At 43.5% G+C, this 18,536-nt stretch overlaps 1 protein-coding gene across 2 annotated transcripts in view; it reads right to left on the reverse strand.

Annotated features, from left to right (window-relative positions):
• The window catches only part of LOC117512155 (microtubule-associated protein 4), a 418,222-nt gene that overhangs the window by 196,558 nt on the left and 203,128 nt on the right, over positions 1-18,536 (reverse strand). For both annotated transcript variants that reach the window (XM_034172151.1, XM_034172135.1), the window contains exon 4: positions 1,342-1,452. In XM_034172151.1, the coding sequence (XP_034028042.1) occupies positions 1,342-1,452 (111 nt within the window). The remainder of the gene's footprint in view (positions 1-1,341; positions 1,453-18,536) is intronic.

The following is an 18,536-nucleotide window of genomic DNA, read 5'->3' on the forward strand; positions in this document are numbered from 1 at the left end:
GAAAAAGCAGATGTCACAGTACCCTGCTAGATGACAAAAATATAATAATAAAATAAATTAATAAATGTATTAAAACTTTCAAAATTGTTTCCCTGTTGCTACAAAAATGTAATGTTTGAAACCTTTGAGAGTAATAAGCACTTCTGAATAAGTATTCTATCAAGCTACAGCCTATAACAGAATCTGGTTACGTTAGTTGCATCTTTTTTCAAGTATCTATTGATTTGTTGATGCTGATCATTTATGCGCGTCCCAATGCCCCATGTCTGTGGCCTGTCAAAGACTAAGGCGTTTAAATGAAACAGTGCATTTTGTGCCAGGCATCAAAAAATTAGCAATGTCAACATTCTCACCACTTCACTGTCAATAAAGCAACAGTTCAAGAAGTAGCAATTGTATCAAACATTTCTAATGTGTTCTTGGCCGAATTAATTCTTTATCAGAATCAGAATCACGCTTATTGCCAAGTATGTTTTCACATACAAGGAATTTGTTTTGGTGTTTCTTGCACAACAATAAACATAAGCAGAATAAAACAATACTACAACTTCAGGAGCATAAGTAGGAACATAGGTAGTAGTGTGAGACGGTGTCACTGGCCCTCCCAATGAGGGCATGTATAGATGTCTTAATGGACCACAGCCTCCTCCCAAACGGGAGAGTCTCAAAAATATAGTACCTGGGAGGGGAGGGTTCAGCTTATTTCCTACTACATTACTAATTTACTGAATAACAGCAGTTTTTGAATCCCATGGGGATTTATTTAAGATATTATCATTGGGTGCAAAAGGGGAAAAAAAAAAATGCAATTTCAACCCATGTAAGGTTATTATTGAAACTGATAACTACTAAATAGATCTGAAATACTCTTTAAGATTATTTAAATTCCTTAACTCTCAAATGGTAATTCTGCTATATATTGTAAATGTTACACATGTCCTTCCCTGCAGCTAGTCTGCAATATGTCTTCCTGATCCCATCAATCTTAGGAACTAAGCAAGGTGGGTCCTAGTTCGTACTTGGATGGGAGACCTCTTTGGAAGACTTGGGGCTATGTGTGTTTCTCTGGGTATACCTGGAGTTATGTCAGGAAAGACATCTGGCATAAAACTTGTGCCCAATGCAGATCCATGCTGGATCCACTGTGCTGTCCCTGACCAACAAACTGGGGCTGCCGAAAGACAAACAACACTTGTCCTTCCCTTCACGACCAATCCCTTAGCTTTATTTAAGTATACTTTGTGCACTCTCATCATGGCAGGAACCCCCCCCAGTGTGGACCATTTTTAGTATTTATTTTGCAGAAGTGGCATCTCTGAGCAACATTCTTCCTCTTTGTACCTGATAATAAATCTGCAACACAGGCCTGGTTCTCAAACGAGCCTGGCCACACCTCTCCCTGTGGATCCTGGCCCAGCACTGACGTCTTTCCTCCCTCGATCAGCTTACAACCTACAGTAGCAACAACATGGATTGTACAACATCAGCACCCCTTGTTGATACATGTGACATTAAAAACAGAAGAACCAACATGTTGGTACACACAAACAAGATTCAGTTGTTTGGATTTACAAGATATAAATTACACTGGATCGTGTCACACACATGCATGCACAGACATGTGCACCCGCATGCTCACCTGCCAATGTTCCTCCTAAAAGCAGCTATTCCGACCTCATACAAGTCAACATTCAAGGGTTTCTGTTATGTCCTGCTCAGTGCTTCTGTCTCTGTCTGTCTATAATGCAGCCTCAGCTGGCTCTGAGCTACCAACAATGTGAACCCCTAGACACACACACACACACACACACACACACAAGAATGATCACAGTCAGGGAATCTGGGTTGGTGTGACGTTTCACTGTTTGTCTGGTTCAGGTCCTGGACCACGCCAGCTAGCACCTCCCCTCGCCTACCCGGCTTCTCACTAGCACCTCCCTTCCTCTCTGCCCCCTGTAGTCACCCTTCAACTCTACTCCCACTTCTAAAGAAGATGTACATTGTGGACAACAGAGGTGATTCTCCGACAGCCAAAATTAATGTGGCTACTTGGCTGTGAATGTTTTGGACAAAAAAGACAGGGAATAACTGTTGAAGGGCCAGAAACTATGAAGGACTAAATTGTTTATCTCAACATAAAATATTCCACTCCAACTATGAATGGTAAAACTGAACCTACATATTTATCATAAAAAAATTGTCTGTGTATAACTCAAAATCTTACGAAGCAATCATCTTGAACATTTTTCACATGTCAGATGGGAGCAGGCACAATCCTCCTCCAACATCAATATAACCAAGAGTCATACTTACCACACAATGTAAGATAAAAACTACTGTTGTTCCACACTAGCCATTTTCAAAGAAACAGTTTAAATAAATTAGACGTTCTGGAGAGAATTGCAAAGTAATTGTTAGCCATAGGTTTTGCAATGCTAAAATTAATAACAAGCTTCTAAAAGGGGAACAATTCAATTGTGAGGGAATTCTGAAAATGTTAAAGGATCCAAAACAACATTATAATAAAAGTAGAGCTGGGCAGTAATAAAATTTTTTAATCGCGATTAAACGCATGATTTCCATGATTAATCGTGATTAATCGCATTGTTATACACAAAATCTAAAAATTAAATCAAAAGGTGTGTATAGCACAATTCTATTTTAAATGTTCTGCCATATGAGCGAATGTGCCATAACATTTGTTCTGCAAACACTTAACAACAGCATTTTGTTTATGCAGTTGCTGTTAAATAAAAATAAATTATGGTTACCCAGTGATGTCCAGTCATCCCTAGTGAGAGCAATAGCGGGTGCACATTGTAAAGTTGTGGCTTTTACAGTCCTCTCCTTTATGGTGCATCATGAGGGACTCTCATACGTGCCGTCATTTGTTGCGATTCTCAGAATGTCTCTTAGCCCGACGTCTTCCACAGTACTAATCGGCCTGCAGTCTGTAGCAATCCATTTCGCTGTCGCATTTGCGAGCTTCTCTTGCCTTTATCTATAGTTCTCCACAACGCTGCAATGAACGTAGTCTGCTGAAGCCTTGCACCGCAGTGTGTTTCATTGAATGATTTGCTGGTATCAGCTGTGTGTGCTGCATTTAAGTGATATTTAAGACTCGAAGCACTCTGCTGATAAGAAAATGCAGCTTTGCAGTGGCTGCAAATAACTTTGGTTCGGTTGACTACACCATCTGGAAGCACTTTAAAATGTGTGTGTGTTGTCATTTCGGCTGCTCCCATTTCGGGACGAGGTTGCCACAACGGATACAGCCAGATCCGCATTGGTGATTGGCACAAGTTTTACGCCGGATTTCCTTCCTGACGCAACTCCATTTTCACCCGGAGAAACACACACACACACACACACACACACACACACACACACACACACACACACACACACACACACACACACACACACACACACACACACACACACACACACACCTGCTGGTCTTCCAAAGAGGTCTCCCATCCAAGTATTAACCAGATGCTGTACTGCTTAGCTTCTGAGATCTGATGGGATCAGGCTTACACAGAGCAGACCGGCTGCTGGAAGCACTTTAAAATGAAATGTGATAATAATATATAAACTTGCCCAGCCCTGAATAAAAGTAAATTGAGCATTATCACTGTGATAATGTTAAAACCTGCGATTAATGTCTACAGACCAGGCTGTCAGGTTACATTAATGTAATATGGAGGGTACCTGCAGCTCAGCAAGTGGAGCAGGTTGTCTTTTAACTGAAAGCAAGGTGGTTTAACCCCCAGCAGATAAGCTGGCTAGGAGGGTGGAGAAGAGCAGAGAAGTGGACTTCAACCAGGAGAAAGCTGCAGAGTTGAGATAGTTGGAATCCAGCCTGCAGACCAGAAACAAGATGCAAAACCAGGAGGCTGGTCAGAAATATGGAGCAGAGCTGAGACATCTGACAAGCTAGTCACAGACAAGCAAAGACAGAGCTAGTCACAAGGCTGTGACAGGGTCAAAGCGTCAGCAAACTGACCGGGAGGACATAGCAGGACTGAGATTTCTGGAAAATCAGCAACAGGCCAGTGCATGAGCTGAGAAGCTGGTTAACAGGCTGGGGAAGAAGTGAAGTATCTTAAAAGGTAGCTGGGAGGATAAAACAGAGCAGAGACATCTGCACGTGAGACAGCAGGGCGGCCATCTGCATGTGAGACAGCAGGGTGGACCAGAGCAGAGACATTTGCAAGTGACACAGCAGGGCGGACCAGAGCAGAGACATTTGCAAGTGAGACAGCAGGATGGACCAGAGCAGAGACAACAGCAGGATGGACCAGAGCAGAGACATCTACAAGTGAGACAGCAGGATGGATCACAGCAGACACATCTGCCAGAGCTTGAATGTCCAGAACCCTAAAGGGAAATGGGTACAAAACGTAAGCATCAGAAAGCCAGCAGGGAGGCTAAAACAAAACTAGAAAGTCTGGAGGCCAGAAAGAGAGCTAAAATATCGGGCAGAAGGGCTAGAGCAAAACTAAAGTGTTACGAATCCAACCACAAGTACCCAGCAAAGCTGGGATGTCTGGGGACATGAAACATTGCAGAGATGACTGGCAAATGCTATTTAGGTTAGAACCAATGATGGATGTCAAGCAAATGCCACCAGAGTTGGAGTCGTCAGTGGCTGTGATATGAAAGCTGCTGAGGCTGGAGCAGGTGATCAATCCAAGGATGGGCAATGCCAAAGGTAAAGCAGGTTAGAGTGCCTCACTGAAGCACCAAAAATTTGTGTACTAACACTGAAACAGGGACGGAGCCGGAACAGCAGAGTTCTATGCGCGGTTAGCAGTAGTCCCAGAGATAATGCATATAAAACATGTGGCATCACCGCTGCCTTATTCTTTGTCTTAGTTGGTCACTTGGTGACGGATTAATTCTGGTGTTTGCTCCATATTCAATTTTGAGTATTATCAGCTGAAATGAGCCAACTGAGTGTATAGACAGGGACACACATTCCAGAAGGACCATTTGGGAAGAGAACTGTTATATACTTGATTCTAGCAGGTAATGGGGTATGTATCATTTAATTTGTAAGGGTCAACTCATTTGTCACCCTTTCATTTGAGGAAAAAAAGTAAAAAGATTCTCAAGGAAAGGTAAAAAATATAGGTACAAGCAGGGAAAGAAAGGACTGATGAAACAGAATGAAACAAAAATAAATAAGAATAGGTAGCATGGAGGCAGAAAAGAGGGAGTGAAGCAGAGGGTGAAATGAGGATGGCACCAATGGCAACCTTCTTTCAGGGTGACAGTTAGACGAACAGACAGGATGCCACCCACAGTCACAAACACTTCTATGTATCAGACACAGGGCCCATTGTAGGATGAGCATTGTCTGTTTCTCCTCTCTGTCACTCTTCGAAGGACACGAAAACATTTCCACATCACTGCTATCAATTAATTTAAAAACTATGGTTATGCATTGCTTATCTCGGACTGCGAGTGTGACTTCCATTGTTACATTGTTTTGCCACAGAAATAGTTCATGGAAATGTGTGGCAAAAAAATAGAAAGGTGGGAACTTACAGCACGTTTTCCACATATGTGGTCAAAATATATGCACATGCATGCACTGACCATCTTATATTCTTCCAAATTTTGAATTAAGGAGGAGGACTATCGGTCGGCCTCAAAGAAATTTTGGCAAACCGTCCGACGCCTCAGGAGGCGGAAGCAGCTCTCCACCAGCACTGTCGAAGGTGCGGGTGGGGAGCTGTTGACCCTGACTGGGGATGTTGTCGGGCGGTGGAAGGAATACTTCGAGGATCTCCTCAATTCCATTGTCACGTCTTCCGAAGAGGAAGCAGAGACTGGGGACTCAGAGGCAGACTCATCCATTACCCAGGCCAAAGTCACCGAGGTGGTTAGAAAGCTCCTCGGTGGCAAGGCTCCTCGGGTGGATGAAATCCGTCCTGAGTACCTTAAATCTCTGGATGTTGTGGGACTGTCTTGGTTGACACGCCTCTGCAACATCGCGTGGCGGTTGGGGACAGTGCCTCTGGATTGGCAGACCGGGGTGGTGGTCCCTCTGTTTAAGAAGGGGGACCGGAGGGTGTGTTCCAACTACAGGGGGATTACACTCCTCAGCCTCCCTGGTAAGGTCTATTCCAGAGTACTGGAGAGGAGAATTCGACCGATAGTTGAACCTCGGATTCAGGAGGAGCAGTGTGGTTTTTGTCCTGGTCGCGGCACACTGGGCCAGCTCTACATGTTCTATCGGGTGCTCGAGGGTTCATCGGAGTTCGCCCAACCAGTCCACATGTGCTTTGTGGATCTGGAGAAGGCGTTTGATCGTGTCCCTCGGGGCACCCTGTGGGGGGTGCTCCGGGAGTACGGGGTCCGGGGTCCTTTGCTAAGGGCTATCCGGTCCCTGTACGACCGCAGCAGGAGCTTGTTCGCATTGCCGATAGTAAGTCAAACCTGTTTCCAGTGCACGCTGGCCCCTGCCAGGGCTGCCGTTTGTCACCGGTTCTGTTCATTATTTTTATGGACAGAATATCTAGTCGCAGCCAGGGTGTAGAGGGGGTCTGACCTGGGAACTACAGAATCTCTTCTCTGCTGTTTGCGGACAATGCGGTTCTGTTGGCTTCGTCAAATCAGGACCTTCAGCGTGCACTGGGGCAGTTTGCAGCCGAGTGTGAAGCGTCCGGGATGAAAATCAGCACCTCCAAATCCGAGGCCATGGTTCTCGACCGGAAAAAGGTGCTTTGCCCTCTTCAGGTCAGTGGAGTATCCTTGCCTCAAGTGGAGGAGTTTAAGTATCTCGGGGTCTTGTTCACAAGTGAGGGACGGATGGAGCGTGAGATCAACAGACGGATCGGTGCAGCATGTGCAGTGATGCGGTCGCTGTATTGGACCGTCGTGGTGAAGAGACAGCTGAGTAGGGGGGCAAAGCTCTCGATTTACCAATTGATCTACGTTCCGATCCTCACCTATGGTCATGAGATTTGGCTCATGACCGGAAGAACGAGATTGCAAGTACAAGCGGCCAAGATGAGTTTCCTCCGCAGGGTGGCTGGGCGCTCCCTTAAAGATAGGGTGAGAAGCTCGGTCACTCGGGAGGAGCTTGGAGTCGAGCCGCTGCTCCTACACGTGGAAAGGAGCCAGTTGAGGTGGCTCGGGCATCTTTTCCGGATGCCCCCTGGACGCCTCGCTGGAGAGGTGTTCCGGGCATGTCCCATTGGGAGGAGGCCCTGGGGAAGACCCAGGACACGCTGGAGGGACTACGTCTCTCGGCTGGCTTGGGAACGCCTTGGGGTTCCCCCGGAGGAGCTGGGGGAGGTGTGTGTGGATCGGGAGGTCTGGGCGGCTTTGCTTGAGCTGCTGCCCCCACGACCCGACTCCGGATAAAGCGGAAGAAAATGGATGGATGGATGGATGGATTTTGAATTAACAAATAAAGTATAAAACTAGTTGGCAAAAGCGTGAACATTTAGCTGCTGACCAAGGTGCTGAATATAGGATTTTGAATGACCAGATAATACGAGGGCTGTCCGTAAAGTATAGGTCCTTTTTATTTTTTCAAAAACTATATGGATTTCATTCATATGTTTTTACGTCAGACATGCTTGCACCCTCATGCGCATGCGTGAGTTTTTCCATGCCTGTCGGTGACGTAATTCGCCTGTGAGCACTCCTTGTGGGAGGAGTCGTCCAGCCCCTCGTCGGAATTCCTTTGTCTGAGAAGTTGCTGAGAGACTGGCGCTTTGTTTGATCAAAATTTTTTCTAAACCTGTGAGACACATCGAAGTGGACATGGTTCGAAAAATTAAGCTGGTTTTCAGTGAAAATTTTAACAGCTGATGAGAGATTTTGAGGTGATTCTGTCGCTTTAAGGACTTTTCACGGTGCGAGACGTCGCTCAGCTCTCTCAGGCAGCGTCATCAGCCTGTTTCAAGCTTAAAACCTCCACATTTCAGGCTCTATTGATCCAGGACGTCGTGAGAGAACAGAGAAGTTTCAGAAGAAGTCGGTTTCAGCATTTTATCCGGATATTCCACTGTTAAAGGAGATTTTTTTAATGAAAGACGTGCGGACGGGTCCACGCGTCGGGACGCAGCCGACGCGGCGGCACAGGAAAAACACCTCCGTGTTGATAACCATTTGTTAAAATCCAGTTGGCTTTTGATGGCTTTCAGTGGAGTGAGTATATGAGAAATTGTTTATCAGCTGGAGATGTTCCAACTTGTCCTCAAGGCGTCGCGGCGGCTGCGAGCCGACGCTGCAATCCGCCCGCACGTCTTTCATTAAAAAAATCTCCTTTAACAGTGGAATATCCGGATAAAATGCTGAAACCGACTTCTTCTGAAACTTCTCTGTTCTCTCACGATGTCCTGGATCAACAGAGCCTGAAATGTGGAGGTTTTAAGCTTGAAACAGGCTGATGACGCCGCCTGAGAGCGCTGCGCGACGTCTCGCACCGTGAAAAGTCCTTAAAGCGACAGAATCACCTCAAAATCTCTCATCAGCTGTTAAAATTTTCACTGAAGACCAGCTTAATTTTTCGAACCATGTCCACTTCGATGTCTCACAGGTTTAGAAAAAATTTTGATCAAACAAAGCGCCAGTCTCTCAGCAACTTCTCAGACAAAGGAATTCCGACGAGGGGCTGGACGACTCCTCCCACAAGGAGTGCTCACAGGCGAATGACGTCACCGACAGGCGTGGAAAAACTCACGCATGCGCACGAGGGTTCAAGCATGTCTGACGTAAAAACATATGAATGAAATCCATATAGTTTTTGAAAAAAATAAAAAGGACCTATACTTTACGGACAGACCTCGTAGCTGTGGGATAACACACACGCATGCATGCACACACGCACGCAGACAGACAGACACTTTTTTTCTTCAAGGGGGAGGAAGTAAAACAAACATTCTCTGTATTTCAACTGTAGTTGAATAACAAAGGATGACTGAGGTCAGAATACTGCTTTTCCAAATAAAGAGTTTGGTAAAATAGATGACTATTGTTGTGGTGCTTAAATTTTAGACCACATTATCTGTCGTCCTTTTTGTATTCTCTTAGTTGAGACAGAAATTGCAGCTTTCACCTCACCTACAAAATGACAAAATTTGCTGAATGTTGATGAGTGAGCTGCAGAAAAACACTGCTCCAGAAAATGTCCATTCTGAAGCTTAAAGTGGTTTTGGATCACAAAATGTCACTGTGGGTTTAGTTTACTAATCAAGGAAAAATGCCATGGCAATTATGGCTGGCAAACTGCATCATGTTTGATGCACCTATAAAGTGTGTGATTTCATGTTTTAATGGTTTATTTCTTGGTGAGAAGTGAGTCAATATTTTGCTGTTGTGTCAGTCATCCTGAGTTCACATCATTTAACATCTGACTACTGGCTGAATTTTTCCTCACATTAGCAATATAGCCCCCAGACAAACAATACTGCAGGCTGCCAGCGTGTATCTGCTGATTTCAAATGTAGATTGGCTGAGTGTTGCTCTCACTACTTGGCTAAAACCAGTCACTCTGACAGACAGCAGAGCTGAGAATTTATGTGCATGCTCATTTATCCCAGTATTATAGTCAATGATATAATATGGCACAGCCCCAATGGACAGGTTGGATAAAGAAGTTTTAGAAACTGGTGGAGACCATGATGACGAAGAAAATGTGGAAAGTAAAGAGCAGTTTCTGTTCTTTGAAGGTTTTTCACTTTTAAAAAGTCCAATACATCAAACAACTGCACCTGCTATTGAGCTAAAGTTGTTGCAGGAGGAGAATTTGCTCCAGCACCCAAACCCAAAAGAATGGAATATGAAGAATGACAGATTAAAAGGATTAAGGTCAGCTTCCATAACATCAAGTAATGCTGGTGAAATAATAAAAACGTCAAGATGTCACTTGACGATGCATCTGCACGAGGCACTGCCTAGGAGTGAAAACCAACAGTGAAATGAGATTATAAACTCCTGCTATATACAATCAAAAAAGACTGCTTTGGGTGTTGATCAGCTCACTGGGTCTCAGCTATGTTTAATGGGTCAAAAATACTCCAGCTAAACAGCAATCACTACACTGTACCAGCAGCACAGAGCGTCGGCAGAGGAAAAACAGCATCTCTGATGACAAAACGTAAAAAGTGATATACCGTGAAACTGGTATAAATTTTAAAATGACGTGATATAGGTTTTGGTTATATCATGCAGGTGAGTGCTACAACAATCATGATGAAGTATTGCGATAACACTTAGGATGGATGATAAGGTTTGGACATTTATGTTTGACATGAACAGGTCTAAGAACTTATTACTGCAGCAAAGTAAAAGTGTGAACAACCTCTTAGTTTGTAACTTGCTCAACAACGTGTAAGACCATATCCCACTGCAAACTGTTTGAGCAGCAGTGGCTGTGAAGACAGATAAGGGACAAAGAGAGAGAGGGCGGACCTGGCAAGGAGGATGAAAAGTGACACATGCATCATCATCTAAAGCTGAGGAAAATACTGACAAAAAAGTAATTAAATCTAATTGAGGACTATAGTCGTGCTGATACGTAAAGCAGGACAACAAAATGAAGGCATGGAGACTTTGTTGTGTGAACAGTGATGAGTGAAAAGTTCTCCGCACAGAAGTCAACATCATGTGACACGTGAGGAGAGATAGACACACCTTCCTGACCTTCCAGAACAAAAGCCCTATACATGCTTAGCTGCTACAATAACAATAATAATATGTTTCATAACCCTCTAGTTTCTTCAAGATGCAGTCATGATGAGGATACTCTACAAAGTGGCATCATTATTAAATTATATGTTGTGATAAATATCAAAATTGACCAATAGTGGGTTAAAAAATATTGTGATACTACTATCTCCTATGTCACCCAGCCCTGAAGGTAGTGTATGGTGAGTCTGTCTGGAGCAGGTAGTTGTCAATTAAGTCTTGATTATGTAAGTAGGAGACTAATGAGTGAAGCCACAAAGACAACTCTGAAGGAGTTATGTAGTTGAAACACTTGTTATTCAGCTACATAACACTGTATTGTGCCAAAGAGAAAGACTGTCTTGAACATGATGTGAGGATGTAGCTACAGTTTGCCAGAAGGCACATGGGAGACATGATGATAGACGTGATCTGTTGTCTTGTAGGGAGTTCCTTCTCTGTTCAGGATCGGAATGGTGACATTTTGTTTTCCAGTGTCAAGCTTTGCAAAATATTTTACAGCGGCTGAAGTAACAATCTTGCCACCAAACATAGCAGTCTGGGTTCATAAGAAAGAATTAATCCATCACCTGCCACCCAACTTTGCACATGTGAATATGAGCTGCTTCTTTTATTTAAGTGTTATAGTTAATGAAAGAAGGAAGTCTTGCAAAATTGCCTCATCTGAATTGTTTTTCTCTGTTTAGATTTGGTACACAGAAATGGACTGCGGTCACCAAAGTAAGAGATTTGATGGCCTGTGAGTTAATGCTTAAAAATAGAAGCATCTATCTATGAACCTAATCCTGTGTTTCACTGGGTACAACCCCCCCTCATTACGTAAGCCTTGCTGCTTCTGGGGGTGGCTGACCTCAGTATGAGGACAAATTATGGTGAGACAGACTGAAGCAGCTAACAGTTTGACGAATGAACTTTATCGTCTCAGAGGCATCTGAGGACACACCAAAAACAGTTACTCTGCTGTAGATGCAGTCGTGTGGACAGAGAAATGTGCATGTACCCGCACTCGCCAGCAACCAAGCATGCACGAACACACACACACGCACGCAAAATGCTTCTTTCCCAACTGAGGAATACACAAACTAATGGCTCACAGTAAGTCAGGCGCTGCTTGGTGGACGTCCAATCTGGCAGAATAACATAAATAATGCAGACAACATTGAAAACACAAACAATTCTGTTTCATCCTACTGTTGCCAAGACAAGTTCTGAAAATGGCACTTGCCATTTGCATTGGTTATTTTGAGGATAAGCGGCAGAAACAGACTCAGCTAAGGATGTGAGTCTGGGGTCAGTGATGGAAGGCTGCCAATCAAATTAACATCTGCCTGTCACACTGTGTCGGATAAGAGCCAGATTATTTAGTCAGCCTTTAAGAAGTTGCATATGAACCCTAAGATATAAAACACTAAGAAATCACATGTACATAAGTATTCACACCAGTTGCCATGAACCTCAAAATTGTGCTCAAGTGTATCCTGTTTCCACTGATTACCCTTGAGATGCTTCAGCTTAATTGGAGTCCACCTGGGGTAAATTCAGTTAATTGGACATGATTTGGAAAGGCTCACACCTGTCTAAATTTAAGGTTGTACAGTTGACAGTGCATGTTAGAGTACAAACCAAGGATGAAGTCAAAGGAGGCAACCAAGAACCCGATGGTCACTTTGTCAGCAATCCAGCATTCCTCCAGCATTCTTTTAGTCACTACCCAAAGCTCATGACCATAGGTGAGGATAGGAGTGTAAATAGATTGCTAAATTGAGAGCTTCACCTTCTGACTCAGCTCCTTCTTCACCATGACAGTCCGGTATAGGGCTGAAACGATTACTTGAATAACTCGAATAATTTGATTACAAAAAATGATCGAGGCAAAGTTTGTGAAAACAACAGAAAAAGACTAGAGCATGCGCTCAGGCCATGTAACAGCTAATAATTTAGCCCTTAAAGCTACCGCTTTCCAATGCGACACAGAGTAAAATAAAGCCTTTTAAGAGAAAGAGGGTCCACACTGATCACACTGTGTTTGTCTATTATTAAAAATCACACGGTCTGCTCTACGTGGTGAGTGACTATTGACCCAACGACCAGGTACCCACAGTCAAAGCCGGCTGCTGTTCAGACTCGCACTAAGTGTTTCGCTTTTTCTGGGCAACACACAATGCTTCACAAACACGGTAAGTTAAAAAAAATGGTAACTGCGAGGCTTGCATGTTTAACCTCCTGCTGAAATGCATCTGCTGAATCACAGAGAAACAGGGATAAAAAAAAATTTAAAAAATTACGTAGGGATCCAGTGGGCAGGGGCGGTGGCCAAGTGGTTAATGCACTTTGTTTCAGTGCAGAAGGTTCCGGGTTCAAATCTCACCCCTGCCACATTGCTCCATGTAATGTAGAGTTGCGTCAGGAAGGGTATCGGGCATAAAACCTGTGCCAATACATGCAGATCCACCTTGGATTTGCTGTGGCGACCCTGAGTGCAAAGAAGGGAGCAGTCAAAAGGACTTACTTTTTTACGTAGGGATCCAGTCCACCAACCTTAAAGAAAACAACTCAAAATGGTTACATTTTACAAGTTGGGGAAAAAAAAAAAGAACAGAAAGCCACATCCCATCGCCATTTCAGCAAAATGTCAAGACTTTGGCACAGGGACATTGTGCCATTGCTTAAGGAGAGCCCTGGACTATTGATGTTGTTTAAAAACGCAAAAGTACTTTTTAACCGATTACTTGATTAATCGCCAGAATAATCGATAGAATAATCGATTACAAAAATAATCAATAGCTGCAGCCCTAGTCCGGTACAATATCCATAAAAAATCAGATGACGCCCCAGTCCATCTTTCAATCTCCCACTCTGATTTACCCTCACTCATGAACAAGACCCAAAGATACTTAAACTCCTCCACTTGGGGCAGTAACTATCCCCTGACCCAGAGGGGACAATCCACCGCTTTCTGACAAAGGACGATGGTCTCAGACTTGGAGGTGCTGATTCTCATCCCAGTTGCTTCTCGCCTGATGACGCCAACGCAACCACATCATCTGCAAAAATAATGTGGTGCAATTCAATTTTAACTTATTTCATTTATACAGTGCGAAATCACAACAAAGCTGCACTTCACACAACTAAGGTCTAACTGTACCAACCCTAGCAGAATTTAGACAGAATTAGAAATGAAGCCGTTTTTCAGATCGCTCAATTTACTTTTTTATGTTACTGCTTTATGAAGTAGTGTAGAAGTAAAATGCGAGTTTAGATGTGTGAATTGCGATAAGTTATTTTTTGTATTTTTTCTTTTTTTTAGTAATCCCCAGAAGCACTATTTCAAAGCATTTTCACAGCAGCTCACTGCTATGTAAGCTTAAAACAAACCAAAATATCAATTAACTTGTACCCTTGACTCAGCATGGCACCCTATGAGTGGCTTCACCAAAACTGTCTAATCTGGGATGAGCCAGCAGGACAGGATGAAGTCCTGCAGCTGTCCTCCATCTGACCCCAGCGTCTCCCTGCACTGATGCCTCAGTCTCTACTCCTTGGGCTGAGATAGACAGCCTGAGCTGGCTGGGTCAGGGCCCCCACAGGACCACAGGCACACAGGGAGGGTTCACAAAGAGGACAGAGTGCTATTCTCCTCTGAGGACAAACATCCAGCAAGATCAGAGGAAATAGGTTGAATCAGCCAGTACCTCCCTTTCAGTACTCCCTTACCTGCCACTTCCCTCTATGAAGTGTGTTACAAAGAAAAACTGTGAACATATCAAGGTAGAATAGAATCAGCCTTATTTCTTTTTACAGGTAGAAAAATACAGAGATCTTGAGTTAACCAAGGACACAATTGCGTTTTTTTTTTTTTTTTTAGTAACATCATGGTACTTGTTTCTTGCCTTTTCTCACATATGAATAAGCTATGTTGTCATTGAGCACACAGAGCAATGCCACACCATGGATGCGCATACTGCAGCGCTGGAACAATTAATGGAGTTAACTCGAATAATTCAATTACAAAAAATGTTTGAGGCAAATTCTTTGCCTCTGGGCTTGATTTAACGCGATAGTCCACAGGCCAGGCCCATATGTGGTGCTGCAACACTCCCACAAAAAAAATGGATAAGAAGACATGGAACATGCGCATAACTAATGCAAGAGCTAATCAATGTAGCATTTGACGCTACAACTTTACAACTCAACACACTGAGTAAAACAAGATCTGGATTGACGTCCATCAATCCAGATCCGGATAACCTCAAAAAAATTGAAGGGAGTCTTCCATGCCCTAATGTCTATCTGTGGTGCAAATTTGGTGAGAGTCTGTGAAGTAGTTTTGACAAAGCGTATATACGTGGTATATTAGATAATAAACTGACCCTTTTATTATTTTTTTTAACTATATGGATTTGAATGACGTGCGATTACAGCAATCATGCTTGAACCCTCGTGCGCATGCGTGAGTTTTTTCACGCGTGTCGGTGACGTCATTTCCCTGTGGGCAGGCCTTGAGTGAGATGTCGTCCCGCCCTCTCGGCTGAATTCCTTTGTTTCACACGCTGCTCGAGACGGCGCGCGTTGCTTTATCAACATTTTTTCTGGACCTGTGAGGAATATCCGAGTGAACACTATTCGAGAAATTAAGCTGGTTTTCGGTGAAAAGTTTAACGGCTGATGAGAGATTATGGGGCATTTCTGTCGGTGTAAGGACTTCCCACGCAGCGGGACGTCGTGCAGCGCTTCCAGGCGCCGTCGTCGGTCTGTTTCGACCTGAAAACATCCTAATTTAAGGCTTAATTCACCCAGAACGTCGTGAGAGAACAGAGAAGATTCAGAAGAGGCCGGCATGAGGACTTTATGCGCAAATTCGCCGAGTCGTTTCCGTGACAACTCGGCAAATCTGTGTGCGCCGCGACAGGAAAAACACCTCCGTGTCGAAAACCATTTGTAAAATTCAGGCGGCTTTTGATGGCTTTCAACAAGTGAGTAACTGAGAAATTGTTTAACAGCTTGGGCATGTTCCAACTTGCCCGTTAAGGTTTCCAACGGAGGTGTTTTTCCTGTCGCGACCTCCCGCGGTCGGGTCCGGCCCGACATGCGACTCTGCCCGCACGTTCTTTCATTACAAAATGTCCGTTAACAATGGAATGTCCGAATAAACTCCTCATGCCGACTTCTTCTGAAAGTTCTCTGTTCTCTGACGACTTCCTGGATCAACAGAGCCTGAAATGTGGAAGTTTTCAACTTGAAACGGTGAGACGCTGCCGCCTCGAAGCGCAGATCGCCGTCAGGCGCCGTGGGCCGTCCTTAAAGCGACACTACCAGACCAAAATCTCTCATCAGCCGTTAAAATTTTTACCGAAAACCAGTCTTATAGTTTTGAAAAAATTTTTTTCAAACAAAGCAGCAGTCTCTGAGCCATTCCTAAACAATGAAAAAACGACGAGAGGGTGGGCCACTCCTCACTCAAAGACTGCCCACAGGCGAATGACGTAACCGACAGGCGTGAAAAAAATCTTGCATGCCCTAGGGTTCAAGCATGTCTGATGTAATCACACGTGATTCAAATCCATATGGTTTTTGAAAAAAATAATAAGGTCGGATACTTTTCTAATAGACCTCGTAAAGTGAAACTTAATCCAGAATCCGGATCCACATTACCTCCAAAATTTAATGGAGTCTTCCATGGCCTGAATCTGTGTTAAAAATTTCATAAAAATCCGTGAAATAGTTTTGACATAATCCTTCAAAGCGTATATAAAGGGAAATCTTGATCCATAATCTAGATTCAGATCCAGATCACCTCCACAATTTAACAGAGTCCTCCATGGCCTATTATGCGTCCGTGGTGAAAATTTGGTGAGAATCCGTGTAGTTTTGGCATAATCCTTCAAAGGCTATATAATGTGAAACTTGATCCAGAATTTGGTTCCGCATCCAGATCAGCTCCAAAATATAATGGAGTCTTCCATGGCCTAATATGTATCTGTGTTGAAAATGTTGTTAAAATACGTGAAATAGTTTTGACATAATCCTTCAAAGACTATATAAAGTGAAACTTGCTCCAGAATCTGGATTCGTATCCAGACCACCTCCAAAATTTAATGGAGTCTTCCATGGCCTAATATGTATCTGTGTTGAAAATTTCTTCAAAATCCGTGAAGTAGTTTTGCTAACAGCAATCTTTCAAAGGGTATATAAAGTGAAATGTTGATCAAGAAAAAGGATTCAAATCCAGATCACCTCCAAAAATTAATGGAGTTGTCCATGGCCTAATATGTGTCCATGGTGAAAATGTGGTGAGAATCCATGGAGAAGTTTTGACATAATCCTTCAAAGCCTATATAATGTGAATCTTGATCCAGAATCCAGATCTGGATCTGAATCCGGATCACCCCCAAAATTCAGTGGAGTCTTGCATGCCCTAATATCTATCTGTGTTGAAATTTGGTGAGAATCCATGAAGTAGTTTTGACGTAATCCTTTAAAGCATCTATAAAGAGAAATCTTGATCCAGAAACCGGATTCAGATCCGGGTCACCTCCAAAATTTAATGGAGTCTTCCATGGCCTGATATGTATCTGTGGTGAAAATCTGGTGAGAATTCGTGAAGTAGTTTTGACATAATCCTTCAAAGATGAAATAAAGTGAAACTTGATCCAGAATCTGGATCCAGATCCATATCACCTTCAGAATTTAATGGAGTCTTCCATGGCCTGATATGTACCTGTGGTGAAAATTTGGTGAGAGTCTGTGAAGTCAGTTTTGACATAATCCTTCAAAGCCTATATAAAGTGAATCAGATCCAGAATCCAGATCCGGATCTGGTTCACCTCCAAAATTCAGTGGAGTCTTCTATGCCCTAATATCTATCTGTGGTGTAAATTTGGTGAAAATCCATGAAGTTTTGACATAATCCTTTAAAGACTATATAAAGTGAAACCTGAACTAGAATCTGGATCCAGATCCAGATCACCTCCAAAATTTAATGGAGTCTTCCATGGCCTAATATGTATCCGTCATGAAAATTTCATCAAAATACGTGCAGTAGTTTTGACGTAATCCTGCTAACAGACAGACAAACAAACGCAGGTGATGTTATTACATCCTTGGCGGACGTAAAAAGCCTTTAAAAAGAAAGGGGGTCTGCACTAAGCATCTGAAATGAACTTATTGTGCATTTAAAGTGAAGGAGTGTGTGCATACACGAGGTCTGTGAGAAAACTATCCAACCTTTTATTTTTTCCAAAACTATATGGATTTGAATCATGTGCGCTTGCATCAGACAAGCTTGAACCTTCGTGCGCATGCGTAAGTTTTTTCACGCCTGTCGGTTGCGTCATTCGCCTGTGGGCAGGCTTTGAGTGAGCACTGGTCCGCCCCCCTCGTCGGATTTTTATTGTCAGGGAAATGGCTGAGCGACTGCCGCTTTGCTCCATGAATTTTTTTTCAGAAACTGTTAGAGACAGCCAGTTGGAAACCATTCAAAAGATTCAGATGGATTTCGGTGAAGATTCTGTCGGCGTCACACGAATTAAAGATGACCCACAGCGGCGGAGGGCGCGCGGCGCACCGAGCGGCCATCGACAGGCTGGAACGACCAGATCATTTCTAAACTGAACGCTGTGTTGATCCGGGACATCATGTGACTACCACAGAAACGGCAAGAGAGCTGGACATAGCACTTTTGTGGCACATTCCACTGTTACAGGAGATTTTGTAATGAAAGACGTGCGGAGGATTTTACGCGTCGGCACGGAGCCACTCATTGCGCGCAACAAAAAAAAAACACCTCCATGTTGGAAACCATTCAGAAGATTCAGACGGCTTTT

Source organism: Thalassophryne amazonica, chromosome 1, assembly GCF_902500255.1.
Source record: "Thalassophryne amazonica chromosome 1, fThaAma1.1, whole genome shotgun sequence".
In the NCBI taxonomy this organism is placed as follows: Eukaryota; Metazoa; Chordata; class Actinopteri; order Batrachoidiformes; family Batrachoididae; genus Thalassophryne; species Thalassophryne amazonica.